Here is a 15132-nt window from a genome sequence, read left to right on the forward strand (position 1 = left end):
AGCTGGGATAGGCTCCAGCTCCCCCCGCAAACCAGATGGATAAGCGGCTTAGAAAATGTTTGTGCATGTGTGAACGTTGAGAATGTTTTTCCCCTGTAAAGTTCCCCTTTCAGAGATATTTGCTTTTTTTGGACAGCAATATTTTATGTTTTATTTTTTTCCAATAAATAGAAATTAGCAGAAAATGCCATTATTTAAATGTGTTCCCTCTAGAGGATGAATTCTTTCCATTTAGAAAATCAACAAAGCATTTAATTTGAGTCCATGGTCCTAGCCTGGAAAAGGATGGCATGCCCACTCCAGATAAGGGGACAGGACTTGCCCCAGGTGGAGGAGTTTAAGTATCTCGGGGTCTTGTTCACGAGTGATGGGAAGAGGGATTGTGAGATCGGGACAGGCGGCAGCAGTAATCCAGTCACTGTGCCGGACTATGGCTCAGCTCTTTGTTTACCGGTCAGTCTACATCCCGACCCTCACCTGTGATCATGAGCTGTGGGTAATGACCGAAAACGGCGGAAATGAGCCTCTTCGCAGGGTGGCACCTACACTCTACTTGATAGGGTGAGGAGCTCGGCCATCCAGGAGGAGCTCGGAGTAGAGCCGCTACCCCTCCACATTGAGGGGAGCCAGCTGAGGTGGATCAGATGCTCCCTGGACACTGCCTTGTGGGGATGTACCAGGCAGAGTCTACCGGGATAAGACCCCAGGGTCGTCCTAGGACCCACTGGAGGGATTACATCTCCAAGTTAGTCTGGGAGCGGCTTGGGGTGCCCAGGAATGAGCTGAAGGAACGGGGAACAGGGTCGTCTGGGATTCTCTGATCTCCCAACTGCTCCCGCAACCCTATCTGGACTAAGCAGCTAACGATGATGATTTAATTTGACCAGGAGTACCCAAACTTTTGCATATGACTGTAAATCAGATGTATATACATACAAAAAAACATAATTGCTACAGCATCCAGCCCTTCTTTCAGCACACGAGCCAGCTTTTGTGTCTCTCTGAGACAATCTTCCACTCTCCCATGAAGCAGTTCACTGAGGATGTAGATGCGATTTGCAGTTGTGTTGTTTCTGAATGTGAGGTAAGGAGAGAAGTTCTGAGCGGAGGTAGCGTGAGTGCTTAAATCCGTCTCTCCTCCCTCCACTCCCTCATTCTTTCGTCATCAGCTGTTGTTGGATGAGCGTTCTGGTTTGAGTCTGATTGCCCAGGAGTTGGCCGAGACGACGGTGCCGCGTCGGTGGATCCTGCAGGTGTACGTCCCCTCGTTAAACTCGTTAGCCACGATGCGCAGGTCGCGGTCTTTGATGACAATGTAGCCAGGGATGGAGGTCAACAGCTGCTCTCCATCTTTATACCAGCTGAGAACACATCAGTATCAAATCAGTTGAATCGTAATTAATTATCCCGAATAGTCAGGACTGTTTTAGAAATCGACTGGGACATGAATTAATATAATCAAAAAAAGTTTTTTCTGGTAAATGTTACCATATTAATAATGTGGACATTGTTGTCTCTCTGTGTGAAATGTGACTGTGATATGATGAAAATTAGTAGAATTCACCAAGTGATATCAGGTAGCTTATCCAATAATTATCTGACTAATGCTTCAACACAAATTTGGCAACTCCATTTGGGCTAAGGGGAACATTGTACAAATTTGGGAACTGCATTTGGGCTAAGGGGAATATTCTATTTTTTCCGAACTGTCATTTTAAATGAATTACACGAACATAAACAGCTCTTCACCTGAAATGAGTGCGGTTTTGTGAGGCTGGGTTTTGTGTCCTACCTGACTTTCGGAGGCACTCTCGTGTTTTTCGTCCCACAGCGGAAGCCCACCACTTTGCCTCGAGGCACCATCTTGACCTTAACGTTGGCAGGGGGAGGAGTAGGGGTGGACACAGCATCCAGTGGTTCTGATGGGCAGATCACTCTTTTATACTCTGAAAACTCTTTAAACCTAAAATGTAGACGGCCGAGGCACGTCTGGTGTCTGTACTCTGATTCTGTAGCTTTGCACTGGATCTATGAGGCTATAAAAGCATTAGAAGCTTATACCCCACCACTACCACCGTGCATCCTGCACGCACAGGTTTCATGTTAATTATAGTGTTAATAAAAAGGGAACAGAAGTATTTCACATTGAATATATCGTCAGAAACAGTGTAGCATCCTGAGCATTACTGTCTTTATTTAGTCCGTGTTTATAGTTAGCAGGATATCATACAGTGTCAGACTCCACATAATGAACTAGATACAGTGTGAGGCAAACGGGTGATGATTTAAGGGCTCAGTTCTTCAGAGTTAATTGGTAGAATAGTTATAAACATCCATTACTTGTTACCAACATTTGCCTTGTACCTCCAAAAGAAGCAAACGTCAGACACCAAACACTGGCTGGTTGACTACATCATGGGCATGACTTTATAGTCACGGGCTTCACAGAGACTCACCGTAACACAGGTCACAGCGCTGAGGACAGTGTTTCTTCATGAAGCTCCGTCTCCTCTCACAAAACCCTAACCGGGCCCAGGGGTCACACACGCGCTTCTTATCCAAGCAGCCTGAAACAAAAGCACACCTCCAGTTAAATGTGCGCACATCAGTCTCAGACCCTGAGAAGAACATTGGGCCTCATTCACCAAATGTTATTACGAAGAAATGTCTTCCTAAAACCTATTTATGCAGTTTTCACGAAGATCCTGACATTCACCAGTGTTTTCTCAAGTGATTTGTTCTTTGGTAAGAACAGAATCTACACTGTTTCCACAAGTATTCGCTCATCTGGCTTCAGACGCATATGAACTTGAGCGACATCCCATTCTTAATCCATAGGGTTTAATATGATGTCGGCCCACCCTTTGCAGCTACAACAGCTTCAACTCTTCTGGGAAGGCTTTCCAAAAGGGTTAGGAGTGTGTTTATAGGAATTTTTGACCGTTCTTCCAGAAGCACATTTTTGAGGTCAGACACTGATGTAAGGCTTGGATGCAACTGCTCGGCCATGGAATCCCTGAAATCATGGAAATCTGAAGGCCACATGAAGTTTGGAGGTCTGTAGTGATTGACGCTGCAGAAAGTCGGCGAAGCAGTCTGCAGGCCTAGGGGCTTGGGTTTATACACCTGTGACTATGGAAGTGACTGGAACACCTGAATTCAATGGTTTGGATGGGTGAGTGAAAACCTTTGGAAATATAGTGTACACACACTCAAGAGCACATTTAAGTTAAAGACTTAGGAAGATATTGCTGAATGAGGCCCAATGTGAGTAATAGTTTTATTTATGAGGGATGCAGTGATATGATAATGATGGGCTGATGTTTTTTTATTGTTGCACATAATCGCCGATGTAGATAGAACAAGTTTGGTAACACTTATTTAAAATGGTCCTTTGTAGCTGATTAATAAACTCAGCAGATTATCAGTGACACATCGACAACATATCAGTGAAGTAGCCGCAGTGAAGTGTCTGAAGTAAATATCTTGTAGATGTTCTGGTGATACATTACTTACAGTAAGTAGATGTGTTGTTAATGTGTTACTTCCATTACGCAAAACTTAACCTCATCAACCTCACCCAACACCTAACCCTCACCCCAAAACCTAATCCTAACCCTGGCCCTAATACTAACCCTCACCCTGGCTCTAATCCTAATCCTAAACATAACCTCAACCCAAAACCTAATCCCAACCCTCACTGTGGCCCAAATCCTAACCCTTACCTCAAACTCAACCCAAAACCTAACCGTACCAACCTCACCCAACACCTAACCCTCATCCTGGCCCTAATACTAACCCTCAACAGCACATACTCCATCAGTCTGAAGAACACTTTCACAATTTTCACAAGAACCGTTTAATCATGCAAGGCGTTCTCTGAGTGTTCATGGTTCTATATAGAACCATTTCTTTACCAAAGAACCTTTGAAGAACCATCATTTTTAAGTGTGTAGTCAAGTCCATAAAGTGCCTCTCTTCATACAGGTCAGTCCTGGTTTACCATAAAGCCGCTGGATGCCCCAGATGTCGTCCTGGGCGATGTTGCGCTGGCCTGTGTAGGTGGCGTTGGGGTGCATCAGAGCGTTGGGATCCCGCGAATGCCACAGGCCGAGAGCATGACCAATCTCATGGGCAGCCACCTGCACCAGGTCATTCAGCCACACGCCTGAGCAGGAGGAAGGGGTGAAGGAAGAGTGACCAGAGAAATAGATCATAACAGATAGAGAGCCAAATAGAGCAGAACAGAGAAACAGAAAGAAGGATGTCAGCATGCTCCACAACTCAGTTCAGTTTATTGTGGTACAATTCATGGCAATGGATACACAAAGCAGAGGAGAAGAGTTCGGGTCCAGGAGGTAAAAATCCACCCCAGGGTTTTGTTCCAACCTGTCATGCTTCTCTAGTCAGCTTAAAGGGCCCATATCCTACATTTTTCTTGCATTTTATTTGAATATGAAATTGAGTGACATCCCATTCTTAGTCCATAGGGTTTAATATGATGCTGGCCCACCCTTTGCAGATATAACAGCTTCAACTCTCCTGGTAAGGCTTTCCACAAGTGTCAGGAGTGTGTTTATGGGAATTTTTGACCATTCTTCCAGAAACACATTTGTGAGGTCAGACACTGATGTTGGATGAGAAGGCCTGGCTTGCAGTCTCCGCTCTAGTTCATCCCAAAGGTGTTCTATTGGGTTGAGGTCAGGACTCTGTGCAGGCCTGTCAAATTGCAGGTCCCTTTAATTTCCAGGTAAGGACTGTATGAACTGGGACGTAAACAGTAAATTTTGTGTTTACACAAAATAGAAGAAAATGCCATTTTCAATGCTGTGAGCCCTTTTCCATGTTATTCATCCTGCAGTAGAGGTCTTCAGGTAGCGGGAACCAAATCCTGGCAAGGATTTTTAATTTCAGGACCTGAACAGTCCACCTCGGACACATGACTTGTGGACGTTTATATCTGAACATTTTATTTTGGCTTTCAGAATAAAATAAGCCATTGCTTATTGAATATTATTATAATCCATTCCAAAACTGATGCAGTTCAGTCGCCTTCATATCAATACATCACATCCGTACTGAGCTGCACACTTCCACACTTTCTAACAGGAGCTTTTTCTGGAGTTACCTTGCTTCCAGCTGAAGCGTGACTTTCCCAGGATCCAGAACTCGTGGTTATCGAAGTGAATCTCGCCCCGCGGGGGCAGGAAGGCGTGGGCCAGTTCGCCGTTCAGCCCGTCAAAGCAGGGGTGCAGTGGAGACCACCAGCAGTCTGTGTGATTAAATGTGTAGAAACCTGGCCAGGCAAAAAAACCCAGAGAGAAAGTGGCCTAAGATTTCAGAATAAAGCAGCAGGCCACTGAGGTAAATCTCTGACCTCACAGCAATTAAGCGATTAACTATGATTATTTGAGAAATCATTACATTTCATAATAACATTAAAGCCTTTGTACTTACTTATTTTTTAAAACTAAACTGGGCCAATATCCTCTGGCCACACCCTCACTCCCCCCTTTCAGCGAGATCCATTTTTTTCTCCTCTTTTCCGTTATTTTATTGTCATTTAACTAACAGTTCCTTCGTAGCAGTGGAGACACAACATGATGCATTACAGGTAGTGGTGAAGCTACGTACCCAACCCACTCATAAGCCCCTCAAGCCCCCCCCCTTCCAACAGCCGACCCACTTAAGTGAAGAAATGCTAAGTGGAGAACAATAAACAAAAGCAAATGAGAGCAGACAGATGGAACAGACAGACACACAGCCAGCAGACAAAGTGGACAGACAGAACAGAGATGTTTATGTTTTTGTGAGTAGGTAGTTCATTTTTTGCATAATGTGACCATGAGTGGGTAAATATGTATACTTGTATATTTGTATATATTTACACACACACACACACACACGTATATATATGTACGTATATATATATATATATATATATACAATATATATATATTGTTGCTGTCTGAACAAAACCTTGTATCTCCATTTTTGTCGTTTTCCAGGTTTTTACATAATTTGAAAATGTATTTGGTCCTTTATATTGTGTCAAACTTTCATGATGAATGGGCCAAAAGTAACTATGTCTGGTTCTATTGACTTACATTTAAAGTAAAGTAGGTTTTTCCCTTCTCCTGTAAAGTTACCGTTTTGGAGATATGAGGTTTTGATCCAACAGCAGCGATATATAGATAGACAGATATATATACATGATGATTCATCTGATTTCAAAATGATTCATTTCACTTGCAAATCTTTACAGATCAATGCAGTGAACTGTAAATGGTTTAAATGAGCATGAAGTTTATTATGTAATTGTACAAGGTCTCAGTCTGAACCTCCTCCAGCTGCACGGACATCAACACCACAGTCTAACTCATCCCATACTGGATTGAGCGTGTCGGGCGTCGCTGCACTCACGGCTCTTTCAGTGCGATTTTGGAGATCATCCAGTGCTGTGGAGCCAACGCTGAACGCTCAGAGCTGTTGGAGCTTCACTGCCAATGAAAATCACGCTGCGCATTTATGACAGATTCACTCTTATTGAAGTGGGGAACGCAGAACGCTTCCTGCTCAGAGGTCATCTCCTCTCAGACTTAAGGGAGCCAGTCAGAAACTCTGACCCCCTCTTACAGTTGGATTGTGATTGGTTCCTCTGCGCCTCATGGTTGGAAAATTATGGCGCTTTGAAATTGGATGAATCTTTTTCAAGCACCCTGTACATAAATATATGTGTATTTTTTGTCATTTTCACAGAGTGTGGGGAGAGAAAGTAGCTCGCATTATACTGTAGAAAATGTGACCAGGTTTCCTCAAATGCTTTAGTGTATTTTTTAATCGTTCTAAGTTCTGTAAGGAGGTTTATGGAAGATTATTAAATCAATTTAATTCTTACAACGGATGGATTACTGAGCAGACCAGTGTTCAGGGGCCTCTGGCTCCCAGGGGCCTCAGACTACAAGGCCCGAATCAGCTTGAAGAGGGAGAGTCCACTGCAGAAGCTAAATCTAAACGAATGAAAAACCATTGAATGTGTAAATGAAATAAAAGCCCCCGCTGTGTTTAAAATAATTAAAAGCCCCCTAAGAACAAAACTCTGCAGAAATATATCTGTTCATGAAATAACAGGCTATTGCACATCAATGGAGAATTAATCAGTTTGTTTGTTTACATTTTTCCCAGCACTGTTCAAAGTGCCCACAAACAAACACAAGCTGTTTATTAAAGCAGTTTAATTATTGTCAGTTTGATTATTTTTGTGTTATTGTGTGACTGTGGAGGAGGTGGGGGTCCAAAGATCTTCGTGAGATCATGACACAGATTTTAGCATTTCTAAACTGACACGGCTGAATTAGCACTTTGAGATCAGCGCGTTTTCACAGCCCTATGAGGGACAATAAATCCTTTCGCTTGTTGGCTTGAGTTAACTTCACCTGTCCAAGCTCACCAATAATGATGTCAGCGTTCTTGTTAGGATCTGTGATTTCGGTGAAGGTTAAAGGGGACACGTCGCTCCATTTGGTGAAGGCGATGCTGATGGCTTTACGGGTGTCTTCTTTATTAAGCGTGTTGGGGAACTTTGTTATCCTTTAGGACAAAAAAAGATGTTAGTTCTCCGTAGACAGAAATGAGACAGCTGCATGCCAACGTGTACACACACACTCTTAATAACCTATTTATGATTTATCTGCTAACAACAATTTCCCGTTTCTCTCATCACTCTCGTTCCTCCTCTTACATCTCAGTCTGTCTGTGCTTTGATCACTCAACCCTCCCCCGTTCTCACAGCATATCTCCCCCTGTCATTCCTTCCTCTGTCTCAAAGCATTCTTCTTGATTAAGCTAATTATCAAGTTTTTTTGAAGCTGGAAAAGTTTTACCCACAGAGATTCTGTCAATTAAGTGATTTGTTATGAGACTCCCAATTTTAATCCAGTGTGAATCTGCAGCATGTGTAGTTTTACAGTCTGACTGTAATAACTGTGGAGTGATTTTAATCCAGTGTGAATCTGCAGTGTGTGGAGTTTTACAGTCTGACTGTAATAACTGTGGAGTGATTTTAATCCAATGTGAATCTGCAGCGTGTGTAGTTTTACAGTCTGACTGTAATAACTGTGGAGTGATTTTAATCCAGTGTGAATCTGCAGCGTGTGTAGTTTTACAGTCTGACAGTAATAATTGTGGAGTGATTTTACTCCAGTAGTAATATCATAAGAATAATAATTGTGGCTGAAAGGTCTTCCGTAATTGGCTGATTGCAGGGCTCCCTCAGTTACAATGGTCTTGTTTCCCATCCACTTTATTGATGGCTAAATGATAAAAGTTCCTTATAGACATGGGCATGAGGTGTGTTGTTATTGTTATTGAGTGCATCTTCTGACACAACACTGACGTGAACATACTGAACCTCTCAATCCAGGCTGTCTTTGGAAATTTTGATTCCTTATTCTATACCAATCAACCAATCAAATTACATTACAGAACCTCTTCTGGAAAAGCAAAGCCAGCTAAATTAGTTCTTAATCTCTCTCAGACTTACTTGTAAGTGATGTTGAAGTGCTCCCATTTGTAGCCCAGAGGGTTAATGGCGTAGCGTTTGGCTCGAGCCAGTGGTGCTCTTGGCCTGCTGTGCTCAGAGGAAGGGTTTAGAAGCGGCACAGTAACCTCCTAAATGATCAGACACATTGCAGAATGAGAAAAGTGATGGAGACACTCTTCAAAAAGTTACAATAACATTCACAAAGGCTCTTAGAAATAAGAATATATTATTATAAAAGGAGACGTTATAAAAATCAGCTGTACATAATAATAAGAAGTTGTACAACAACAAACAGCTAAGTGTATTCAGTTAAACATCAGTCTTCCCCCATTTCCAAAAACGTTGGGACACTGAGCAGAATGTAAATAAAGATAGGATTCAATGATGTGCAAATCATGTACACCATATTCTTAAAGGGAAATATTACAAAGACAACAGAGCTTGGCGCTATGGCCAAAAATATTATCACGATAAACAAAATTCATATCAGTTGATATCGATACACAACGAGATAAACGTCAAATCATTCATTCTTTAAAGTTTGAAGGCTGATCTTTTGCTCCTGGGTGGTTAATCGCTGTTTTAACCTATCCTTTATGGTCAGAACACGACAAACACTCACCAAACAGAGGAACATTTCACAGACCTGTCATGGGACAGTGGGGGAGAGTGTCCGATTAGCTGTTTTTACCAGCTGGAAAAGCTCGGCCACAGTTTTTATAGTAGTTATAATTTAAGAAAGAAAACAGATTATTTTATCTGCCTGGTGACGAGGCTCGACTCTCCCGTTGTATCCAGCAAACATTAGCTGGCTCAGCACGTCAGTGATGGATCACCCCGCCTTACTCCCATCACTCCTACCACATCCATGTCCGAGCCTATCACAGTACTCAGACACCAGCTAGCAGACGACTGGGTTTCTATACTCTACCGTAGTGTTTGAGTGTTTGAGGGGTGAACTGCAATATATCAACACCAGACAGACAGAGTCCTCCTTTTAGCTGCGTCTAAACTTGAAGCTTTTGTGTCATGTTTGATCTACAGTATCATCATTTCGCCGCGTTGTGTGAGTGACCGAGCGTTGCTTCAAGTTAGCCAGCTGCTAAAAACAGCCAGCCTGGGAAGATGGCGCTCTCCCGCTCTCTAATACCTCACAGCTTCCTCAGTTTACTGTCGTTTAAATCAGGCCTGTAACTGCATGAACTCACTGCTTTCTTTAACTTCTGTTGCTGTGGAATGCACTAATACTAAAACATGACTTTTTGACGGCGCTTTAGTTGTGAAGATTGTGATTTAACTCTGCTAAAGCTTGTTAGGACGTTAGTACAGAGGTGAGTTCACTGTAGGTCAGCAGAGCTACGCCACTGATCTCATCACTCACATTCGGTTACAGGAGAACAGGTCGCCGGTCGCTCCACTCAAACAGGGAATGTGTAACTCCACGTTTCAGATGTTGCTAAAGTTTGGTGACCACCCACCCCCTCCTGAAAATTTCATTGTTTTAGAAAAATACATGCCCATTTTGAATTTGATGGCAACAACATGTTCCAAAAAAGTTGGGACGGGGGCCTGTTTACCGCTGTGTTTCATCACCTCTTCCTTTAATAGCCCTCTGTAAGCGTTTGGGAACTGAGGAGACACTGCTGTAGTTCTGAAAGTGAAATGTTTGCTGTTCTTGTTTGATTCAGGATTTCAGCTGCTCATTAATTTCAGGGGCCTCATTTGTCGTATTTTTAATTTCATAATGTGCCAGATGTTCACAGTGGTGACCGTTCTGGACTACAGGTAGGTCAGTTTAGCACCCAGGCTCTTTTAATATGGAGCAATGCTGCTGTAATACATGCAGAATGTGGTTTGACATCGTCTTGCTGAAATAATCAAGGCCTTCCCTGAAAAAGATGTCTGGATGGCAGCAGATGTTGCTAAAACATGTATATATCATTCAGCATTAATGGAGCCTTCACAGATGTGCAGATCACCCATGCCATGTGCACTAATGCCCCTAAACCATCATGAATTCAGTTCCCAAAACACTTACAGAGTGCTGTTTAAAGAAGAGGTGATGAAACACAGTGGTAAACAGTCCCCAGTCCCGACTTTTTTGGAACATGTTGTTGCCATCAAATTCAAACTGAACATACATTTTTCAAAAAAACAATAAAATTTCTCAGTTTCAACGTCTGATTTGTTGTCTTTGTAGTATTTTCAATTAAATATAGGGTCATCAGTACATCATTGCATTTTGTTTTTAACTACATTTTGCACAGCATCACAACTTTTTTAGAAATGGGGCTATAGATTAATGCCATTCAGAGTGTCAGCTTTTTCAGTAAGTCAGCAATATGTACTAAATGAGCTGTCTATATAGTTGTCATGCCTGAAATGAGCTCATTCAGTCTATATATATATATATATATATATATATATATATATATATATATATATATATAATGTTCAAATGATTGTGTTTTGATTTTTTTTTAAGTGTACATAACACAGAGAACACACCGCTGCACATTTTAATGCACAATTAGTATTTATTTGCTGAATTTAACATGCTGTAAAAAAAATAGAAAACCAACAAAACATGTAATCTGACTCTGAGATGAAGGAGTCGGGGTGTTCAACCTGGCATATGGTTGCCACCAAAACAGCTCTAACCCAATGAGGCACAGCTTCTGCAAGACACTCTGAAGGTGCGGTATCTGGCACTAAAATCAGCAGATCCTTTCAATTCTATGTGTTGAGAGGTGGAGCCGCCATGGATCAGATTTCTTGTCCTATAAAGATGCTTGATCGGATTGAGATCTAAGGAATGTAGAGGTAAGGGGAACACCATGAGTGTTCCCTAAACCATTCCTGAACACTGTGTGCATTATCCTGCTGAAAGAGTTCACTGCCATCTGGGATTACCATCACCATGAAGAGGTGCAACTGGTGAGGACCCCCATGGACCATCACAGAGCAGGTACTATTTGGGTCATCTGCAGCTGCACACTTTGTGTTGATCATCCTCTAGTCCTTTATCAGTGGTCACAGCATACTGCCCACAGGAAGCTGTTGTCTGGATATTTTTGGTTGGTGGACTATTCTCAGTCCAGCAGTGACACTGAGGTATTTAAAAACTTCAGCAGCACTGCTGTGTCTGATCCACTCAGACCAGCACGACACACACCAACACACCACCACCACATCAGTGTTACTGCAGTGCTGAGAATGATCCACCACCCAAATAGTACCTGCTCCGTGAGGGTCCATGGGGGTCCTGACCACTGAAGAACAGGCTAACAAAGTATCAGAGAAACAGATGGACTACAGTCTGTAACTGTAGAACTACAAAGTGCAGCTATACAGTAAGTGGAGCTGATAAAATGGACAATGAGCATAGAAACAAGGAGGGGGTCAGAATGTTACGCATTATATGTGTGTATATATATGAGAATATATCATACTTTGCTTTGACAAAAACAGCACAGTAAGTCTCTTCATACAGAGAGACGTGTCCCAGGCAGCAGGCGGAGTGACGTCTAGCAGACATGTAACTCCAGAAGCGTGGAAAGGGGACAAAGAGCTTAACCACAAGAGAAAAAAGCTAAAAGAGGTCAATGACAAAAAGCAGAAAGAGGTGAAAAGCTAAAACAGGTTAACCACAAGGATGAAAAAGCTGAAACAGGCGAAATGGGCCAGAGCTAATCACAGCCTAAACGTAACAGAGAGACAACGAGATACCAAAGTAATGCTGCCCAGATGTTGAAGCCCTATCCCAAACCCCTCTGTCTCACTCTTCCTGTCCTCACTCGCTACCAGATCTTTTGCCAAGTGCTGAAATATCTCTCACACACATGCGAGGAGAAAGAAGGAGGCAAACCCACCCTCACCCCTCCTCCTCCTCCATACGACCTTCAGCACCCCCCCCCCCCCCCCCCCCCGACTCTTTTCATCCCAAGCTTTTACCCCACAAGTTCTTAGATTCTACACAGTGCAGCTATTTGATTTTTCTTTATTGCACTACACAACCCCAGTAAATTCCACATTTCACACTACATAAGCCACTGTATTTTATCCATATGCATTTATTTCTAATTTGTATAGATTTTTCTGTATTTTAGCGCATTATCATGTTCTTTTTAGTGTTCTTTTGTGGGTTTTATCTACTTTCTCTGTTGCCATTCAAGGGTTTCTACACTAAATGATCTGATTTCAAAGCACAAACTGTGCATGTGATCAGTAAAGACTACCATTCTTTAAAATCCGCTCTAAACATTCAGTCAAATCTAAGAAGCTTCATCCAGACTGACAGTAACCTCTGTTGTGACTTGACTGCTTCCCAAGCTTGAGCAAGCTGCCACATCACACAGCAAACTGCACACAGACTAAATCACAACGTACAGCATGATGAGGTGGATAAAGTGCACTTACCGGTTCTCTTGTCCACAGCTTGAAGCCTTCAGTGCGGCCTGGGAGCACTATCAGCAACAGTGCCAGAGGCAGCAGTGCTGTCCAAACCCAGCACATCCCAACCCACCCTCCCTAGCTCTGTCAGTGACTCCTCAAACAATAAACTCACTGCTTTGGGTGCAAATCCACTCTGGACAGCCCACATGTGCTTCAGGACTCATTAAAGCACAGAGCTGCCTTCATTCCTGCTGGGAGATAACAGACTACATGCGTGTGCAGGAGCATCCGTGCACTCCCCCCTGTCCCCCCTCTGCCCCCCTCTGCCCCACAGCCAGAGCAGAGAAACTACTCATTCGAAAAAACAGAAAAGACAAAAAAAAAGAAGAAAAACGACACGTGTTTCCTCTCACAGCCACGCAAAGCGTTCCTGCGTTCCTCCGTCTCGCGTTTCTCCTGCCAACACTTCAGCCTGTACCTCTGAGCAGCTTCTCCTCTGCTTTCTTCTCTTGCCTCTGAACTTTCCTCATCTGCTCCGGGCTGAAGTGCAGACGCGTCATTTCTTTCCCCACCCGTATTCCGGAAAGCCCCGCCTCCTGCGCTGCGATTGGCCAGTAGTATCTGCCAGCTGCTGGTATTGGCTGGCTGTCCCTCCTCCCGTGCAGGTATTGGTTATTGTCCTTTTTCCTGTGCTGGGACAGGCTTGCTGGTCTTGTCCTGCCTCCTGCACGAGATTTTGCTTGTTGTTAAGTTGCTGTGCTGTGATTGGCTAGTCATCTTAACTAATTATGGTATTGGCTAGTTGCTCTCTCTCCTGTGTTGGGATTGGTTAGTAGTCAAGGGTGGGCGATATGGCATAATTATCACGATACATGATATGCATCACAAGATTTCATTTTTCTGAGATTTAATCAACTGAAACTGTCCAAATGGAACCTGTAGTGTCATATATAAAAATACTGTAATAATAATAATAATAATCATAATAATACATCACATTACAGCAATGATTTGTATTCAGTGCAAACTAATTACGCTTGCTTAATAATGCAACGTGTAGTTAGTGAGTGTTCTTTTAGGATTGCCAATATCCACAATGTGTTAAAAAAAATCATATTCTGCCATAATTTATCATGATAGCAATAAAACATCAGCATATTGCTCAGCCGGCAGTCATGGGCTGGGGGTTAGGGAACCAGGTCACTGGTTTGATCCCCTCAGCTGACAGTCCATGACTGAAGCGCCCTTGAGCCAGACACCTAACCCCCAGTTGCTCCCCGGGCACCGTGGATAGGGCTGCCCACTGCTCCGGGCAAGTGTGCTCACTGTTCACTAGTGTGTGTGTTCACTAGTGTGTATGTGGGTGCTTCACTGCACGGGTGGGTTAAACGTGGAGGACTAATTCCACAGTGTGAGAAACACAGTTGGCTGATGGTTCTGAATTCAGTTCAGTGCTCCAGAATTGGCTTGTTGCCCTCTCTCCTGCACTAGGACTGTCTAGTTGCCCCACCTCCTGAACTAGAATTGGCTAGGTGTCCTGACTTGTGCTCCAGGATTGGTTTGTTGTCCTACCTCCTGCGCTAGGATTGGGTAGTTGCTCTGCCTTCTAAGGTGGGATTGGTAAATTGTTCTGCTCCTTGAGCTGAGATTGGCTTGTTGTTCTGCCTTCTGCACTATGATTGGCTAGTTGCTCTGCCTCCTAAGCTAGGACTGACTAGTGGTCCTTGCTCTTGTATTGGCTTTTACAAGCCCAATTCCAATGAAGTTGGGACTTTGTGTAAAACATTAAAAAAAAAACAGAATACGATGATTTGCAAATCCTTTTCAACCTATATTCAATTGAATACACTACAAAGACAAGATATTTAATGTTCAAATGGATAAACTTTAGTGTTTTTTGCAAATATTCACTCATTTTGAATTTGATGCCTGTAACACGTTCCAAAGAAGTTGGGACAGGGGTAACAAAAGACTGGGAAAGTTGAGGAATGCTCAAAAAACACCTGTTTGGAACATTCCACAGGTGAACAGGTTAATTGGAAACAGGTGAGTGTCATGATTGGGTATAAAGGGAGCAACCCTGAGAGGCTCAGTTGTTCACAAGCAAGGATGGGGCGAGTTTCACCACTTTATGAACAACCATGTGAACAAATAGTCCAACAGTTTCAGAATATGGTTTCTCAACATGCAATTGC

General features: G+C 43.0%; 1 protein-coding gene across 1 annotated transcript; it reads right to left on the reverse strand.

The window, feature by feature from the left end:
• Nucleotides 1–524: 524 nt before the first annotated feature.
• mmp23bb (matrix metallopeptidase 23bb) lies at nucleotides 525–13057 on the reverse strand. The gene is made up of 8 exons (XM_017719553.2): nucleotides 12962–13057; nucleotides 8543–8670; nucleotides 7451–7590; nucleotides 5129–5296; nucleotides 4004–4168; nucleotides 2457–2567; nucleotides 1793–1919; nucleotides 525–1361 (listed from the first exon to the last, which is right to left on the reverse strand). The coding sequence occupies exons 1-8, from the start codon at nucleotides 13055–13057 to the stop codon at nucleotides 1166–1168; spliced, it is 1131 nt and encodes a 376-aa protein (XP_017575042.1). The 3' UTR covers nucleotides 525–1165.
• Nucleotides 13058–15132: the final 2075 nt, after the last annotated feature.

Source organism: Pygocentrus nattereri, chromosome 7 (genome assembly GCF_015220715.1).
Source record: "Pygocentrus nattereri isolate fPygNat1 chromosome 7, fPygNat1.pri, whole genome shotgun sequence".
NCBI classification, from domain to species: domain Eukaryota; kingdom Metazoa; phylum Chordata; class Actinopteri; order Characiformes; family Serrasalmidae; genus Pygocentrus; species Pygocentrus nattereri.

Bases quoted from the DNA above. Each gene is read 5' to 3' on its own strand.
- mmp23bb (XM_017719553.2), bottom strand. From the start codon at position 13,057: ATGTGCTGGGTTTGGACAGCACTGCTGCCTCTGGCACTGTTGCTGATA. The intron at 8,671-12,961 runs GTAAGTGCACTT...CTGATCATTTAG, and splicing joins AGCTGTGGACAAGAGAACCG to GAGGTTACTGTGCCGCTTCT. The intron at 1,362-1,792 runs GTAGGACACAAA...ATGTGTTCTCAG, and splicing joins AGAGTGCCTCCGAAAGTCAG to CTGGTATAAAGATGGAGAGC.